The following is an 18,797-nucleotide window of genomic DNA, read 5'->3' as shown; positions in this document are numbered from 1 at the left end:
TAGAAATGCATAATATTTTAGGGACTAATGCACATAGTGCGCTGTGTTTAGATGGATGCTCTCATGGCAGAATGTGCATTGAGTTGAGATGTTAAACTGAGAGATCATTTTCATGAATGCACAAATCAGTGCGACGCCCTGAACGACCTGCGGGTGGGACGTAAGATTTTCGACGTCACGGAGCGAAAACCTGAGGTTTTAAGCAGGCACGCTTATGTGTTTCAGGGCAGTTTACAGTGAGTGAAGTTACAAAGTAAAATTTATAGACAATTTTACTGCAGTTCAGGTGATAAGTTACATTCATTTCATGCTTAACTGAACGAAGACTATATGTAACACCTGCTACATAGCTTTCAATTTTAAACCGAAATGTTCAGAACGAGTACATAAGACAGATAATGAAGAGTACGAATCACGCTGCTACGACAATTGGGACCTCACGCACTGACCTCTGCTGTTCGGTGGAGGCGGTGGGCAGGAACTTCACGGCCACCAGGCGCTTCCCAAGCGTCGCCGAGCTGCCGTACTCTGGGATTCCGTCAGCCTCGGCCACGTACACCTGTGTGCACACACACGCCACGTTACTCTCTGGAATAAACTGTAAGTAACACAGCATAAGCATATACGTTTTACGCATCTGAAAAATGGAGAACACTATTGAGACTTCTCCATGTATCGAGACAGAATTATCATAATAAATCGAATACCATTCAGGGTCATGTCTGTGTTCATCACTGTCTGACTGAAGTAGACAGAAGTGAAGTTGGCACAGGAATCCGAACTAAACTCTCTCCAAGTGAGCCGTTGGAGTGAAGAAGTTACAGAGATTACTAAACAACACTACATGCTTACCGTCGTAAACTTATTAGGAATAAAAGTAGCTGGCGGTGGTGTAGCTTTCCAGTACTGAAAAACAAGGTAGCTCCTACCTGTAGCCGGCGCGGTGGCCGAGCGGTTCTAGGTGCTACAGTCTGGAACCTCGCGACCGCTACCGTCGCAGGTTCGAATCCTGCCTGCCTGCATGGGTGTGTGTGATGTCATTAGGTTAGTTAGGTTTAAGTAGTTCTAAGTTCTAGAGGACTGATGACCTCAGAAGTTATGTCCCATAGTGCTCAGAGCCATTTTGTTATCTGTAGCACTACACTGTGTAAATACAGGGTGTTTATAATTGAGTATTGGGGTTTTAACACTTTATGATATTTATTACATTAAACTTACAGTTATAAATGATATGTGAAATGAAGGAGCAACTCAAACACTTTTATCTGTAGCACTACGCTGTGTAAATACATGGTGTTTCTAAATGAATAGCCTGGTTTTAACGCTTTATAATATTTATTACATTAAACGTACAGTTATAAATGATGTGTAGAGTGAAATAGCGACTAAAACAATTTTACCAAGAACCTTATAAATGTTCGACCTGAGCACTGGCATAGCGAAGTACGCGATTGGTTGAACTTCAATGTACCCAAGGGCTGGATAGGCCGCAAGGGTCCCAATGACAGGGCTTGCTTTGCATGGCCTTCACGTTCACTCGACCTAACGCCATGCTATTTTTTCCTTTGGGGCTTCATCAAGGATCGTGTGTACGTGCCTCCGCTACCAGCAGACCTCCCTGATTTGCTACCACCAGGAGGTTCTTACTCATTGGTCTGAAGATGACCACAGTAGTGGTCGAAACCGGTCACCGTAATAAATAAATTGTGATCAAGACTGTTTTTGATAGCAAATTTTCGTTAAAGATCTCATAGTCCATTGGCTATTAGGAAACCTGTTTCCATTAAAATTTTGTTCGGTTACAGAGAGAGACTCATACTGGGACGACGTGTATAGGGACAGCTCTAAAGCCATAGACGTCCTCACCGCCTTCGTAAAGACAGAACAGTGGTAGGTCAGTGTGACCCCCTGCAAGATTGGCAACGCAGGCTATATTTTTAGCCGTAGAAGCGCAGCATGCACGTTACAAAACGGCCAGAAAATTGCAGAGTGCAATTCATAGGATGATACACTACATTCTGTAACTCAAGTGCAGGGCGTATTCAAAACCGCACTCTTACTGGTGCAGCCGTCCGCCGCCAGTACGTACTGACCTCCATTACCTTGCAGTAGCACTTGCAGGGTCCGGTCCAGCTATTAATTCCCCCGAGTCGCGGGAATGTTATACTGATGAACGCCAGAGTCGAGATGATTTTCTTTGTTTCGAACGCAAGCATGCTACCTTATGCTCTAGCATCATTTAGTTCCGTTTCAACAGGCTACAGGCTGCAGTGAGCGAACTTTTCAATCTTCTTAAAACTTTTTCAGTTTAGATATTTCCCCATGTGTAGTGGGGCTATTTCCACTGGCAGTCCGGCATTGTGAATTAGCGGTTTCCACAGTAGAAAGGCTCCCTGAAACTTCATTTGCGTCTGAACAATATTCCTGAATTACGTAAGCATCCTGTCTCTTGTCCTAATCTGATAGATAACGGCGTCGGCAGAAATTATCTCGAAGAAAACGACCTATTGGCAAAAAGCACGAATTCGGAAAATAGCGTTTCTTGTGCAAACAACTAGCACTCTGTTCACTTGAAGTAATGACTTCTATCGACGGGGGATCTCAGATTGACGTAATATTTCTAGATTTCCAGAAGGCTTTTGACACCGTTCCTCACAAATGACTTCTGATGAAATTGCTTGTCAAAGATGTAACGTCTCAATTGTATGACTAGATTCGTGATTTCCTGTCAGAGAGGTCACAGTTCGTAGTAACTGATGGAAAGTCATCGAGTCAAACAGAACTGATATCTGTGGTTCCCCAAAGAAGTATTTTAGGTCCTCAGCTGTTCCTAATCTACATAAAGGATTTAGATTATCTGAGCAGACCTCTTAGAATGTTTGCAAATGATGCTGTCATTTACCATGTCGCAAAGTCATCAGTACATCAAAATCAGTTGCCAAGATACCTGTACAGAGCGGAAGGTGGCAGTTGGCTCTAATTAATGAAAAGTGTCAAGTCATTCACATGAGTGCTGAAAGGAATTCGCTAAATTTGGGTTAGACGATAAATCAAACGCATTTCAAGGCTGTGAATTCACCTAAATACTTAGGGATTACCATTATGAATAACTGAAATTGGAACAATCATATAGACAATGTAGTGCGGAAAGCTAACCAAAGACGCTGATTTATTCGCTGAACACTTAGAAGATGCTACAGCTCTGCTAAAGGGAGTTCTAACACTACGCTCGACCGCGCTCTTCTGGAGTATTATTGCTCGTTGTGGTTACACATCAGGTAGGATTGGCAGAGGACATCGAAAACGTTCAGAGAAGCGTAGCTCGGTTTGTATTATTTCGAAATAGGAGAGAGAACGCCGTGGCATTGATACGCGAATTCGAGTGGCAATCACTGAAACATAGAGGTTTTCGCCGGCCGAAGTGGCCGTGCGGTTAAAGGCGCTGCAGTCTGGAACCGCAAGACCGCTACGGTCGCAGGTTCGAATCCTGCCTCGGGCATGGATGTTTGTGATGTCCTTAGGTTAGTTAGGTTTAACTAGTTCTAAGTCCTAGGGGACTAATGACCTCAGCAGTTGAGTCCCATAGTGCTCAGAGCCATTTTGAACCATAGAGGTTTTCGCTGCGGCAATATGTTTTAATGATATCAGCAATCTACTTCGAATGTGTAAATATTTTGCTGTTACCCACTTGGGAGAAATGATCATTCTACTAAAGTACGAACAGTCAGAGTTCACATGGACAGATTTCTGAGTGCGTTTCACCAGTACACTATTAGAGAGTATAAAAGCAGAGAAACAATTTGAAGGTGGTGCGATGAACCCTCTGCCAAGTTTTTAACTGCGAATTTTAGAGTAGTCATGTAGAGCTAGAAACATGTGCCGTACAACGAGATACCTAACGTACGACCCCTAGGTTGACAGGTAAATTTATCTTGTGGTTATGGATTTGTTACCTGCGAGTAGGGAAGGAAGCGGCAGTTAGAGAGTCAGGTTGATCCAGTACGATTTCACCAAATCTTTCATAAGGTTGAGTTTATAGATTTCTACCAAACTGAATGAACTCAAAGTTCTCAGTGTAACCGCAAGTGATACTCTAGAAAAGTACGTAAATTTTAAACTTAGTTGAAGACTGACTTCACTAATCAGTAGGAGTGAGGAAGCAAAACCCTTTTATTCGTTGCCAATATCAATGAAGTTCTCCAACACCCGTTTAACTGTAGTATTATAGGCCCTCGGCTGCTCCTAATCTATAGATGTTGTTGTATTTTATTTTGACGACAACCAGTTTTACCCTGCTGTCGGAGAATTTCGTTGATAGTAACAATTACTAACCATCTAATATCCACTGTCAATGACGGTAGCCGGCCGGAGTGGCCGTGCGGTTAAAGGCGCTGCAGTCTGGAACCGCAAGACCGCTACGGTCGCAGGTTCGAATCCTGCCTCGGGCATGGATGTTTGTGATGTCCTTAGGTTAGTTAGGTTTAACTAGTTCTACGTGTGGTGTCACCGCCAGACACCACACTTGCTAGGTGGTAGTTTTAAATCGGCCGCGGTCCATTAGTACATGTCGGACCCGCGTGTCGCCACTGTGTGATCGCTGACCGAGCGCCACCACAAGGCAGGTCTCGAGATACGGACTAGCACTCGACCCCAGTTGTACGGACGACGTAGCTAGCGATGCACACTGACGAAGCCTCGCTCGTTTGCCGAGCAGATAGTTAGAATAGCCTTCAGCTAAGTCAATGGCTACGACCTAGCAAGGCGCCATTAGTAACATTGCATGTATCTAAAGAGTCTCACTTGTATCGCCACAATCTCCAGATGTACCAAAAGGATGGATTAAAGTTAAGTATTCCAGAAGCTACGTACTTTTCTTTATAGCATTAACTACGTATCCTGTTTCAGACCTCACGCCATCCTGCTTTAGCTTAGCGCGTGCCTTTCGGCTTCCTCTCATTGTGTCTAGGCTGTCTTGTCTAGACACAACACTACGTTCTAGGGGACTGATGACCTCAGCAGTTGAGTCCCATAGTGCTCAGAGCCATTTGAACCATTCAATGACGGTACAACGGAGATACTTTTATTCTGGTCTTCAGTTTGCTTTCGTTGTTTGCCTTAATATCTTAGTCATTAGGCCACTACCACATTCGTCCCAGCCAATGGCGGAATTTAGGTTCTTCAGTTTTGGAACAACTGCCACACTTCTTCGCTAGAGCATGGCAGGAGTTTAGCGCTGACGTTGTGGGCCGGCGGTGAAAGATAGGCACCTGCTGCACCCCACCCATCTCCTACTGCATCAGCTCAACACCCATAAATCCGCTATTTTCTTCTTCCTCGATCTAGAGAAATCCTACGAACGTGTGCGACAGTCGGTATCCTCTTCAAACTCCAGGCTTAGTCATTTCATTATGTGTGTCTTACAGTGCCTTTCCTATCTGCTAGTAGATGCTTTGTCACCAATTCCTGTATCTTCCACCCCACTGCAGGCATGCCTCTAGGCACCACCTCCACAAGGCCACGTGAATCATTATGCTGATGACGCCGCTTTTCCTCATCCTTTATCCTACGCTCCAGAAATCTCAAAAGTCCCTGCAAACCTGTCTCAATCAGTTGAAACTCCTGTTGTAGCAAATGGCTCCTGAAGATCAATCCTTCCTAAACTCAGGCAATAATTATAGGACATATCACGTTCACCTTTCCTCTCCATGACTTCTACCTCACCATCTACTACTGCCGTAACCAGTTAAGTAACACAATGAAATATCTTGGACTAACTGTTCACTGGCAACTAACATGGGACCCTCATCTACTAACCATCCAAAGGAAAGCCCACAACAGACTAAAAATACTGACTTGGGCATTGCATCTCTCCACTGTCCTCCACACCTACAAAACCTTGATCTGACCTATCCTTTGCAATGAAAAGGTTTCATGGTTATGCGCCCCCAAATGGATTCTTTACTAAAATTCCCACCTCTCTTCAGTCATGCTGAACATCTCCGAACAACCTCCTCGACTCCAATAATCCTATAGTGTTCCTTTCACTTTACAACCCTGGAACGATGCTGCGCCTCTACCAACACACCCCGCCAACCCTACACCTACACAACCTCCACATACTCTTCCAAAGAAATGTCAACCGTCTCCCCAACCCAAATCATGAACACAGTCCCCACCGACTTTAAACCCACCCAACCTGTTCCATCTCGTCAGCACTCCCTCTCCCTCCCTTCCTTCCTTCCACCTTTCTTTCCCTAGTCCCTTTTCACCGCCATATTTTAGCCTCACTGATGCCCCCTCTACTCCTACCCCTCTTGTATGCTAACAGCTACTCCCACAACCATCGATAAATCAGCACCCATCCCGCTTCCATATGGCAGCTCCCTTTATCTTCCCTCCTCAAAGACCAGCTTGTTCCCTGTCAACAACAGGTTACCTATCTGAGGGCAGGTCCTTCACGCTTTAGAGCCTGTGACTTGCTTCTTTCTACCATCTCTGTTCGATGTCACTGTTTTTACAATATTTTTAAATGTACTCTTACTGTGTTTCTGTTTTTACTTTACAGTACAACTGTTTTTAACAAAATGCAAAGGAAGTCATACATCTTATACATAAAAGCTTCCATTTCCTTTTCACGTTCAAAATTTTTTTTAAAATTCATTGTAGCTCACCTTCAAGTTTCGTATTTTTCATCTCATTTATCTTTTATTGTCAACTGGCTGAAGAGTGGGTTAACTTTACCACTGACAGTCGAACACCATGCCCATATGGAACGAGGGTGATGAAACAATAAAAAAAAAGGTACACAGATGTCAAGTCATCCACTCACCGTGCCGAAGGCACCATCGGCCAGCCTGGAGAGCATGCGTAGCCTGTGCCGGGGGAACTCCGGCAGCGCCGTTTGCTGCAGCCGCCGTCGCAGGGCTGCCAACGCTCCTGGTCGGTCAGGAGACTGGAAGAAAGGAAAGCTGTCAGTGATAGGTTCACCAAAGGTAAGTCGCAGATAAACCACTTTCTGAACGTTCTCCGTGTGTGAGTGTGAGTGTGTGTGTGTGTGTGTGTGTGTGTGTGTGCATGATGAGAGGGAGGGAGGGGGGGGGGGGAGGGGCGTGAGCGCGCAAGAGTTACCCTATCCCGTGCAAGCCTCTTCATCTCCGCTTAAGTACAACAATGTTCATCCTAATGAATCTGTTTACTGTATTCATCTCTTGGTCTCAATCTACCATTTTTAACCCCCATCGGGCGTTATACGGCTTCTGTTTGCCGACGCAAATGATGAAATTTGTTTTGGATGCCTTCTCGTACGCTGTTGTCGTCTACAGTGTTGACACAGGAATACAGTATTTATTAGTTTCACCATGTTGGGAATGTGCTCTTAACCCACAGTTGCTTTTCACTTAATGAAAGACTGAACAAGTTGCTGGCACGCATTTCATTTAAGTTCACGGCCATTTTTAACTCATGGACATATAAATATTTTACACGATGGAAGATAAAAAACAAAAGATTACACACGGACAGGATATTAGGTTCAACGTTCTTTCTTGTTTCTTTTTAATTATGTTGGTTCCATGTACAGCGTTTTAAAAGTAATTCCGCCTTCGCAGCTGACCTCATACAAGACAGCCACACGATGCACAGTATCGAAAATAACCTTGTCATTCTCCATACAACGAAGAATCGATAATTTATGGACATTTAAGTCTAGGGGATATGCAGCCACGTAACTGACAGCTTCCTTAAAAGGTACTTCGCACTTCGTAGCTGCATCTACAAGTTAGTCGACGTGTTCTTGTATTGCTTGGACGAGCAATCGTGGCATTTTTAGGTAGGAGTTGTTTTGATCTATGGTTGCTGAAGTTGCCGGTAGAGGTCGGTCATGTGCCGCCGCTTTTGCAACGTTGTCAGCCATTACCGAATGCCTCGTGTATTCTCCGGATTGTGTTGTGCATTGCTTGTTTGCTCGTTGAAACGAGTGAAGACGCTATCCCAGGTCCATCAGAGGGTTCGAGTACGGCACCCGCGACTCCTAAAAGGAATGGGAGATTCGTGGTACGAAGTGGTGCTCATAAAATGATGCATAATGTGGTGGACTGCTGCGAGGTGGAAACGGGAAACAGAAAATTGCTGCACTCTTCAGAGGGCTACCACTTGCACCAGCCTAAGTCTGCGAACATTAGATAGGATTAGAAAGTTTGCAAGCTCTCATCCAGGCGAATCACCTGGTACTCCAGGAAAGAAAACATCAATTTTAGTCCTAATTTGTACTGTACAAGTGCAAAGCTATTAATATTCGACAATGCTTCGAGCTACTCAGCTGCTAGGTTGAAATTACTTTATTTTTCTTACTTACGAAGAGATGCAGTTATATTCAAGAAGTCGACAACTTCAGATGAATTGGTTATAAAGAATGCCTTCGACCTTGTTCAAGGGCTGCTTGAGAAGATAAACTGGAGGTGGAGCAGTACTTCATTAAAACCTCTAGTTAGGTCAATGGGATTCGTAATGACCAAACGAAATCTCTTGCTAGACCGTGGTGACATTGTTCTTTTGCGGTCTCGTTTGCCTGCACATGTGAAGAGCATTAGGGAAGCTCAACAAATTATGTTTTGTCTCGATGAGTCGTGGATTGATAGCAATCTGATATGCGTCAAATTTTGGCTGAAGCAAGATTTATGTATTGGGTGTTTTAGCGTGGGAAGTGCCTTCAGCACGATGGTAACGGCAAGTGCTGGCTCGAAAAACAGGTTTGTGAAGCAAGCGGAGCTCAAGTTCTTGACGAAATAGACGCAAGAAGAATATCGTGGCCAAATGAACTTTAAGATTTTCAAGAAGTGGTTTTCGGAGATTTTCCGTCAGATTCTGCCAGTGTTATGGACAGTGCGTCGTATCATTGTGGGCGGGTGAACAAGCGCCACCTATGTACTATCCACGGGTGACGACAAACTAAGGTGTAAGCGCTTCTTGAACACGCGAGAAAATCATGTGCGGAGCAGACTACAAACACACGCCACATTTTATTATTGCACAGGTGTGTGTGTGTGTGTGTGTGTGTGCGCGCGCGCGCAACTGAGCAAATCTTTTATACGGCTCAAAGACTCCTTACGACTGCGAAAGACTAATTATCTCTGACCCATGATATGAAAACTCTGTGGGTGAAATGTGGAATATCTCGTGTGCATTGGATGGAGTACTTCGGATTTAGAATTGCTGAGAGAAGGATCGCAGTGTACATGTAATTAGTGGCATTGTAAGCTGCCATCTTGAAATTTAATTAACTGTGATAACATTTCATCTCATGCAATGGGATAATGTATATTGGAATGTAGTTAGAAAACTCATTTACGGAAGTTTATAATTTCGTGAATGGAAAAGGTACGTTCAATTCTTTCGTAATTTTAACTTCTCCCTCGTTTGTGAGTCGGAACATTATTTGGAGTCGTAACCTTCCAAACTTTACAAAAGCTCTTCTGCGAACCTGCGAACCTGCGAAACTGCATGGTTCGCAGAAGAGCTTCTCTAAAGTTTGGAAGGTAGGAGACAAGATACTGGCAGAAGTAAAGCTGTGAGTACCGGTCGTGAGTCGTGCTTCGGTAGCTCAGTTGGTAGAGCACTTGCCCGCGAAAGGCAAAGGTCCCGAGTTCGAGTCTCGGTCGGGCGCACAGTTTTAATCTGCCAGGAAGTTTCAGATGGAGTAATTAATTTTATACCTGGAAGAGTGGGAGGTAACAGTATGAAAATATTGGAAAGCGACTTCTCTCGCCCAAAAGTTTCCATTCAAGTAACTACATATTATTCAGTCTTAATAGTTTAACTTCAAATTTCAGGGGGACGAAAGTTAAAAACGCAGCTGAACCTGCATGGGCGAAAATTAAACGCTACGTGAGAGAGCCCAGCGTCTCTGGCGACATATCAGGGGCCAGTCTCAAAAAATTGAAAGACAATGTCTTCAATTCTGTCGGTCCAAACGATTTGCAAGGGAACTGCAGGAAAGTGCAAGAAGCGGAGCATGATTTACAGGAAGTGCGATGGCGTAATGGAAATAGCAATTGACGACAGTATAATAGGTACTAATGACTCCAGTGATTCATCTAATGCAGACACAGCGGAACATGAGAGCTCATCCTGCAACAGATAATGAGTCTTACACGTACCGACACGGCCGAGTGTGACAGTGAAGGTGACGAAAATAAATCTTCAGACAGTTTTATGTAGTATGTAGATGATGCACATATTGAATTACATTGGTTTTTTATCAGATATGTGTTTGTCTATAATTTATATCGTTTCTTCACTTGTTTCGGCTTTCACTATCTCCATGCTTCACATCTGCTTTCACTGAAGGGTGAAACACGTGTGTAGGTTGGCTGCCATGCGAGAGGCAGGCGGGGCACGTCCCCACGCATCTCTTTTTGCCCTCTACCTCCGTAATCCTCGCTTGTTTACGTCCGCCTCCGACTGCCATGACATAGCGTCCCAGCAGTAGCCATTCCACGTTGTGTCCCTGATACGCTAGCGCCCTCTGCAGTTCCCTGTGCTCTAACTTTTGCCGGCCCTCACTAGGGGACGTACCTGAATGCTCGATCTGGACACACCGTCCGCTGCAACTACTTTCAATTTTTATTAGTATAAAAATTACTTTTGGCTGTTTTGGTAACCATGCAGTTTTAAATTTCAAATATGTCAGAACATAACTTCTTTTAAATGTAAAGGATGCCAATATTTTAATGTATCTAACTGAACAGTTTGACACGCCCATTTTTTCCACGTCAGTGGCATGTAACTTTTAACTATCGGATTGTTAATTTTTTTTTTATTCCACTTAGCAATGGCCTGGATGTGAATGCTAAAACCCGTCGTGGACTAAAATAAGTGGCGTATCAGTAACTGGAGCGGTCTTTCATCAATTACTAAGGCCTGGATAAGAAATATTACTTCGTTAGTGTGCAATCAAGTACGTGTCAAATTAGCGAAAGAACGAATATGCTTGGAGAAAAATGTTGTTATGGTATTTTCACTGGATATGTTTCACAGTGAAACCATTGTTATATCAGAGGTTGTTCACCTTTTGGGGTAATCTTCAAAACAATTCTTATTGTTACTCATGCGGAGTCTAACACCATATGTCTGTCACGAACCTTTCGTACGATGGAGTTGTCTCTATTTTCTACAGAATTCTCGCCTAGATATTCTCCTTGCAAGCGTACGCACAGTAGCATTTCAGTTTACCCATAACAGCTTGTGAAGTTCAGGCTATGTTTGGTAACAGCTCGTGCGTAGTGCTTTATTTGCTCTTGTTGGCGAGCACATTGATGCTATCACAAGCTGTGCAGTGGCAGGAACTATAAACTTGTTCCAACTCAATTTACTCCTGATCACCTGGCATGACATCCATTAGCTGAACAGCTCACCACTGGGGACGTCGGTATGATGTAGAATTCCTGATGTTCATTTCTGGTATGAAGAGATAACTCAGGCTTCCTTACTAGTCGTTAAGACTGAAACCCCAAACAAATATCCTGTTCGATACCAAAACTGTTTCATTGTATGTAAGAACCTGTGGCACACAAAACTTAATTTTAAAAACACATTGACAGTTATCATCAACAGAAATTGAAGTGTGCTAAATAGCCAAAAGAAAGAAAGCGTGCAGGCAACAGAACACGCAAAAGCATCAGCTACAATGCTAATGTGAGAACCAGAAAAGTTTGGGAATGTGAGCTACTCAACAGCGAGTACCGGAGGACGTCGCTAGTCAGTGGCTACCAGCAAACGTCACGACTTGGCTGTCACACCGCTGATAATCGAGGTAGGCGACGTAAAACTGGTGGTGTCACGCAGAATTCAGTGGTCAACAAAGGCAGCTGAATGTAGCTGGATAGGAAATACAGTTTCTGAATTTTGCTCTGTGCGATACAGCTAGGGAATCCGTCGTTGTGGGGCACTCACCTTCTTGGCCCTGGAGAGGGTCCTGCTGCCTCTGGAGAAGATGCTGCCGACGTCATCCGACAGCGAGATCGCCGGGGGCGTGGGAGGCGGCCGGAGACCCGTGTCCGGGACGGCGTAGTCGGGGCCGCTCTCTGTGGAAGGCACGAAACTCAGTGAAGGGCGGGAACCTCTCTGTGCAAGTGATTCATGTACAGTGTGTGTCTCAAAACCAAGTAAATGCTAATGGGTATTAGGCGGCCGACTTTCATACTTAACAGAAGTTTTTACATTGAAGAGCCAAAGAAACTGGTACACCTGCCTAATACCGTGTAGGGCCCCCACTAGCACTCAGAGGTGTCGTAGCACGACGTGGCATGGACTCGACTAATGTCTAACGTTGTGCTGGGGGGAACTGACACCATAAATCCTGAAGAGTGCGAGGCGGTCGAGATTTCTGAACAGCACAATGCAAGTCATCCAAGATATACTAAATAATGTTCATGTCTGGGGATATTAGTGGCCAGCGGAAGTGTTTAAACTCAGGAGAGTGCTCCTGGAACCACTGTCTAGCAATTCTGGACGCGCGGGGTGCGGCATTGTCGTGCTGGAATTACCCAAGTCCGTCGGAATGCCCAATGGACGTGAATGGATGCAGGTCATCAAACAGGGTGCTTACGCACGTTTCACCTGTCAGTGTCGTATCTAGGCATATCAGGGGTCCCGTATCACTCCACTTGCACACGCCCCACACCATTACAGAGCCTCCACCAGCTTTCACAGTCCCCTGCTGGCATGCAGTGTCAATGGATTCATGAGTTTGTCTCTCCATACCGTAACACGCCCATCCGCTCGATACAATCTGAAACGAGACTCGTATGACCAGACAACATGTTTCCAGTCATTAACAGTCAAATGTCGGTGTTGATGGGCATAGGCGACCCCTAAAGCTTTCAGTCGTGCAGCTATCAAGGGTAAACGAGTGGGCCTTCGGCTCCGAATGCTCATATCGATGATGTTTCGTTGAATTCTTCGCACGCTGACGGTTGTTGATGGCCTAGCACTGATATCTGCAGCAGTTTGCGGAAGGTTTGCAATTCTGTCACTTTGAACGACTCTCTTTAGTCGTTGTTGGTCCCGTTCTTACAGGATCTTTATCCGGCTGCAGCGATGTCGGAGATTTGATGTTTTACCGGATTTCTCATATTCACGGTACACTCGTGAAATGCTCAAACGGGAAAATCCCCACTTCATTGCTACCTCAGGTATGCTGTGCTCCATCGCTTGAGGCCGACTATAAAACCACGTTCAAACTCACTTAAATCTTGGTAACCTACCATTGCAGCAGCAGTAACCGATCTAACAACTGTGCCAGAGACTTTGCCTTATATAGGCGTTGCCGACCACAGAGTCGTATTCTGTCTGTTTACGTACTCCTTATTTGAATATGCATGCCTATACCAGTTTCTTTAGTTCAAATGGCTCTGAGCACTATGGGACTTAACATCTGTGGTCATCAGTCCCCTAGAACTTAGAACTACTTAAACCTAACTAACCTAAGAATATCACACACATCCATGTCCGAGGCAGGATTCGAACCTGCGACCGTAGCGGTCACGCGGTTCCAGACTGAAGGGCCTCGAACCGCACGGCCACACCGGCCGGCACCAGTGTCTTTGGCACTGCAGTGTATTATAATGGTTTAATGGGCCATACCGTGTTTTGAACCGCATAATGCTTTCGTACACCACGGGACATAAAATCCTGACCTACCGTTCAAATTTTATACCCTCGCTTGGTGACCATTTACGTTTCGTGTATCTCCGGAGTTCCGTGTTACAAAAAGAGTGCATACGAAGCGCCTTCTTTCTATAGCACAGAGTGCTAGCGGTCTACAAGAAGATATTTCTGCGTCTCTCAAAACACAATTCCAGGTGCATATAAGCAAGTGCTTTAGAATATATTACGATGAGATCCCTGGTTCACACGTACTTGATTCGGCAGTTCAGGTTAAGAAGTATGTCACTGGTTGCACTGTGACTGTGTTGAATAAATAAGAGCATCCGCCAATTCAGGTGTCGGATACTTCTTGGTAGAAACACCGAAATAATGAGCATTTTTGGAAGGTGACTATTAACAGCCGTAAAATAATGTATAAAATGCATATTTTACCCTTAGACAAGCTGCTTCTTTTTAATTTAAAATCAAAACATCGATGGGTTTCAATTATATACCACCTTCACGGATTGTACTCAGACATACAAAAAAGTAGTATACAGGCAAAGTTACAAAAACGTATACAAGGAAGTGCAAAATATACATAAATATTTACAAGGTTAAAACTGTTTAGGCCACCTCATCACATCCATCATTACTTAAATAATGGCCACGTCTCATATGTAGAGCAAGCCATGAATTCCAGTATAGCATACAGGACTTTTGAAGGCAAACATAATAACAACATGCGTAAACAGGGCAGTACTGAAGAAAAGATCAGAGTGTAAGTGCAACAATTCTACAAAATATTGAGGAATTGGTTAAAGATCTTTATCAAGTGTTTTCGTGGTAAATAATCACTATTATACACATGCGTTCCCAACATTCCTGAAAGCCAAATCTGGGGACGTGCCTAGTCATGCTATGGTTATTTACCCCGCCCCCCCCCCCCTCTTCTCTAAGGAATTAGTATTACTGACATATTAGGCTTTTAATTAAGAACATTAACTAAAGTTTATTCACATATGATGTTTTCCTGTAAATGTAGCTGATTAGGTGCATATGAATGCTGAGTGACATTTCAGTCTATATCTGAAGACTGTATTTTAACTTGCTTTTATGTTATGGATACTATTTTCATTACATTTATGATGTAGTTGATTTTTGTTTATAAAAATTTCATAAAACGTATGCAAGGATTATGCTACTGTTTAACGTTAGGGTTTTATAATGATTTCTACACTGCGTTGTAAGATCGATGTGGATAGCGACTTAGTTTTTCTGTTTACATGTTAAACTATACCAGAGATGTTTGCCAAAATGACTCTGTCCCCTGGATTCGGCAAGAAACATATCATCGAGGTATTTTTCTACCAAACGATGGAAATACTTTGTAAAGATTTTGTACAATTGTAGCACTTATTCCTCTGATCCTCTCTTCAGTACCGCTCTGTGTACACATTTTATCAGCATTTTGCCCTTAAAAGTCCTGTGTGTTACACTGGAACTCACGACATGCTCTAGACGTGAGACGTGGCCATTACTTAAGTAATGACAAATATGATGTTGTGGCCTGAACTGTTTTAACCCTGTAAGTATTCGTGTATATTCTGCACTTTCTTGGAAAAGATTTTGTTTCATTTCCTGTATAATACATATTCTTTTTTTTTTTTTTTTTTTTTTTTGTATCTTTGGATAGAGTCCGTGAAGGAGGTCTGTGACAGAAAACGGTCGATATTTCAGTTTTAAATAAAAATGCAGCTGAGAGTCAAACATGCATTTCGTACAACAGCGAAATATACTGATGGAAAAATCACAACAGCAAGAAGGAGTTGGGCGACATAAATGAAAGATGGTAGGAGTGTTTCTACATCTGAAAGATACCGTGTATTCAGATTTCACGTCAGTCGCTTAAGAGTAATACTAGTAGCGTCACTAGGAGGATGCAAATCAGTCGTGAGAGTTAGTTGCCTTTGAGATTGGGTGTGGTGCGTTGTTGTTAGTCAAGAATGCATTTAAGGCGACTAAAGGCCATTATCAGCATGACTTTGAACGAGTTCGAGTAACAGGGCTAGGAGAAGCTGGACATTCCTTCTGTTGTACTGCAGAGAAACTTGGCAGGAACGTAGCCACTGTGCATGACTGCTGGCAGCGATGGTAACGATAATCAACTGTTGCAAAAAGACCACGGGGCGCTACCGAGAGGGAAGACCATAGTGTTCGGCGTACGGCTCTGGCGCGTCGTACGGCATTTGCAGTGCGACGCATCTGCTTCCAGCCAGCCCCCTGTAGACTGAATTCTACTGACCCCAAATCACCGCCATGTGCGACTTAAGTGGCGACAAACGAGAGCTATTTAGAGGGCAGAGGGGAAGTCTGTTGTGTTTTGATGAAAGCTGGTTCTGCGTTGGTGCCATTGATGGGGGGTGTTGGTTGTAGGAGGCCTGGCGGGGGCCTGTCTTCGTCCTAGACACACAGGACGTAGAGTTATGGTCTCGGTTGCGATTTCGTACAACAGCAGGAGCACTTTCGTGGTTATTCCATACGTCCTGACAGCAAAATAGTAAGTAAATTTGGTGATTCGCCCTGTCGCGCTGTCATTCATGAAAAGTATTCCAGAGAGTGTCTTCCGTCAGGGTAACGCTTGTAACGCTTGTAACCGAACATGCTCTACAGAGCGGCGACTTGTTGCCTTGCTCTGCTCGATCACCAGATGTGTCTCCAATCGAACATGTGGAGTCAGCGCCAGACACCACACTTGCTAGGTGGTAGCCTTTAAATCGGCCGCGGTCCGGTAGTATACGTCGGACCCGCGTGTCGCCACTATCAGTGATTGCAGACCGAGCGCCGCCACACGGCAGGTCTAGAGAGACTTCCTAGCACTCGCCCCAGTTGTACAGCCGACTTTTCTAGCGATGGTTCACTGACAAATTACGCTCTCATTTGCCGAGACGATAGTTAGCATAGCCTTCAGCTACGTCATTTGCTACGACCTAGCAAGGCGCCATTATCAACTGCCATTTATCTTGTGATGCATGTACCGTCAGACCGATGTTCACCAATTATGGATTAAAGTTAAGTATTCCAGAAGCTACGTACTCTTTTTACTAGACTCAACTCCTTTAACTGTTCCAGACCTCACGCCATCCTGCGAGAGCTTAAACGCGTGCCTTTCGGCTACCTCCTAGTGGCTTGGCTGTCTTGCCAAGTCGCAATAGAACTCATATCGGACATCATCGTACGACTAACTCCAGCGTCATCCACAAACAGCGTTAACTATCCCTTGTATTGAACGACCAAGTGCCATAGACATTGAACCCCATCGCAGAAATTGACATCATTCACCCATACAACACAGTGGATGCACCTTTGCTTTGCTTACAGTCAACGTTCTGGAGGCTATACCGGTTTTTAAAGAACCAGCAATTCACATTTGCAATGGCGTATCTCGTGCTGTGATCTTGCAACGTTAATCACTTAAATACGTTATCTAGACTAATGTATTCCCGAAATTTCATTACTCTACATTAATTAGCTTTTGTAATTGTGTCGCGCGAGATTAGAGCGGTCTAAGGTGCTGCAGTCATGGACTGTGCCACTGATCCCGGCGGAGGTTCGAGTCCTCCTTCGGGAATGGGGAATGGCTATGTGTGTTTGTCCTTAGGATAATTTAGGTTAAGTAATCTGTAAGCTTTAGGGACTGATGAACTTAGCAGTTAAGTCCCATAAAATTTCACATAGATTTGAATTTTTTTTTTTTTTTATTCTTTTTTTTTTTTTTGTAATTCCGAAATTTTTCCATCAGTGAATGAATGCTCACTGCACGTATTAACTGACAATTGCTGCTGCACATCACAAGTTGTTATGAGTGACAATTTCTACAGGTGCTAGTCGTGGGAGGAACACCTGGCGCTTACCGCTGTGCGACGCGAAGCCCTTCTCGCTGACGCCGTCCACATCGAAGGGCACGCAGCTGTAGCTGTAGTAGGGCGCGTACTTGACGGCGTGGTAGGGCTCCTGGTAGTCGCTGGCGACGAGCAGCGGGTCCAGCGTAGCCGCCTCCCTGCCTCCGCAGCCGCCGCCGCCGCCGCCGCCCCCGCAGGAGGCGGCCTTGTCGGGCGACGCACCCGGCGTGCCGCAGGCGCTGCCCGGTGCCGACGCCAGCGCCCACTTGGCGGCCAGCGGCGACGCGAAGCACTTGCGCTGGCGGTGGCGCGACACGATCACGTAGATGGCGGCCGCCAGCAGCAGCACCACGGCCATCAGCACGCCCACGATCACCGCCAGGTACGTGTGCTCCTCCTCCGTCGCCGTCGACACTGTGCGCGAGCAGGCAGGCACGACTCCTCACTCTGGTCTGTTTACGTGCGTCACACATGGCGGTTCTTTAACTTGCTATACTCTTAAGAGCAGTTGAACGCAATGGACAGTGTCTAGAAAGGAGGGTATAAGATGAACATCAACAAAATCAAAACGAGAATAATGGAATGTAGTCGAATTAGGTCGGCTGATGCTGAGGGAATTATATTAGGAAATGAGACACTTAAAGTAGTAAAGGAGTTTTGCTATTTGGGGAGCAAAATAACTGATGATGGTCGAAGTAGAGAGGATATAAAATGTAGACAGGCAATGGCAAGGAAAGCATTTCAGAAGAAGGGAAATTTGTTAACATCGAGTATAGATTTAAATGTCAGGAACTCGTTTCTGAAAGTATTTGTATGGAGTGTAGCCATGTATGGAAGTGAAACATGAATGATAAATAGTTTGGACAAGAAGAGAATAGAAGCTTTCGAAATGTGGTGCTACAGAAGAATGCTCAAGATTAGATGGGTAGATCACATAACTAATGAGGAGGTATTGGACAGAATTGGGGAGAAGAGGAGTTTTTGGCACAACTTGACTAGAAGAAGGGATTGGTTGGTAGGACATGTTCTGAGACATGGAGGGATCATCAATTTAGTATTGGAGGGCAGCGTGGGGGGTAAAAATCGTGGAGGGAGACCAAGAGATGAATACACTAAGCATATTCAGAAGGATGTAGGTTGCAGTAGGTACTGGAAGATGAAGAAGCTTGCACAGGATAGAGTGGCATGGAGAGCTGCATAAAACCAGTCTCTGGACTGAAGACCACAAAAACAAAACACTGTTAAGAACGT

At 44.6% G+C, this 18,797-nt stretch overlaps 1 protein-coding gene and 1 non-coding gene across 2 annotated transcripts in view; one reads left to right on the top strand and one right to left on the bottom strand.

The window, feature by feature from the left end:
- The window catches only part of LOC126482232 (discoidin domain-containing receptor 2-like), a 342,209-nt gene that overhangs the window by 31,198 nt on the left and 292,214 nt on the right, over nucleotides 1-18,797 (bottom strand). Inside the window, exons 11-15 of the mRNA XM_050106211.1 lie at nucleotides 17,813-17,960; nucleotides 17,559-17,704; nucleotides 11,950-12,080; nucleotides 6,830-6,952; nucleotides 450-559 (exon numbers count right to left, since the gene is read on the bottom strand). Coding sequence (XP_049962168.1) covers nucleotides 450-559; nucleotides 6,830-6,952; nucleotides 11,950-12,080; nucleotides 17,559-17,704; nucleotides 17,813-17,960 — 658 coding nt within the window. The remainder of the gene's footprint in view (nucleotides 1-449; nucleotides 560-6,829; nucleotides 6,953-11,949; nucleotides 12,081-17,558; nucleotides 17,705-17,812; nucleotides 17,961-18,797) is intronic.
- Nucleotides 9,588-9,662, top strand: Trnas-cga (transfer RNA serine (anticodon CGA)). Its single transcript has one exon. It is a non-coding gene; the product is annotated as a tRNA-Ser (tRNA).

This window comes from Schistocerca serialis, chromosome 5 (assembly GCF_023864345.2).
Source record: "Schistocerca serialis cubense isolate TAMUIC-IGC-003099 chromosome 5, iqSchSeri2.2, whole genome shotgun sequence".
Lineage (NCBI taxonomy): Eukaryota > Metazoa > Arthropoda > Insecta > Orthoptera > Acrididae > Schistocerca > Schistocerca serialis.
This window is presented reverse-complemented; position numbering and strand designations above follow the sequence as displayed.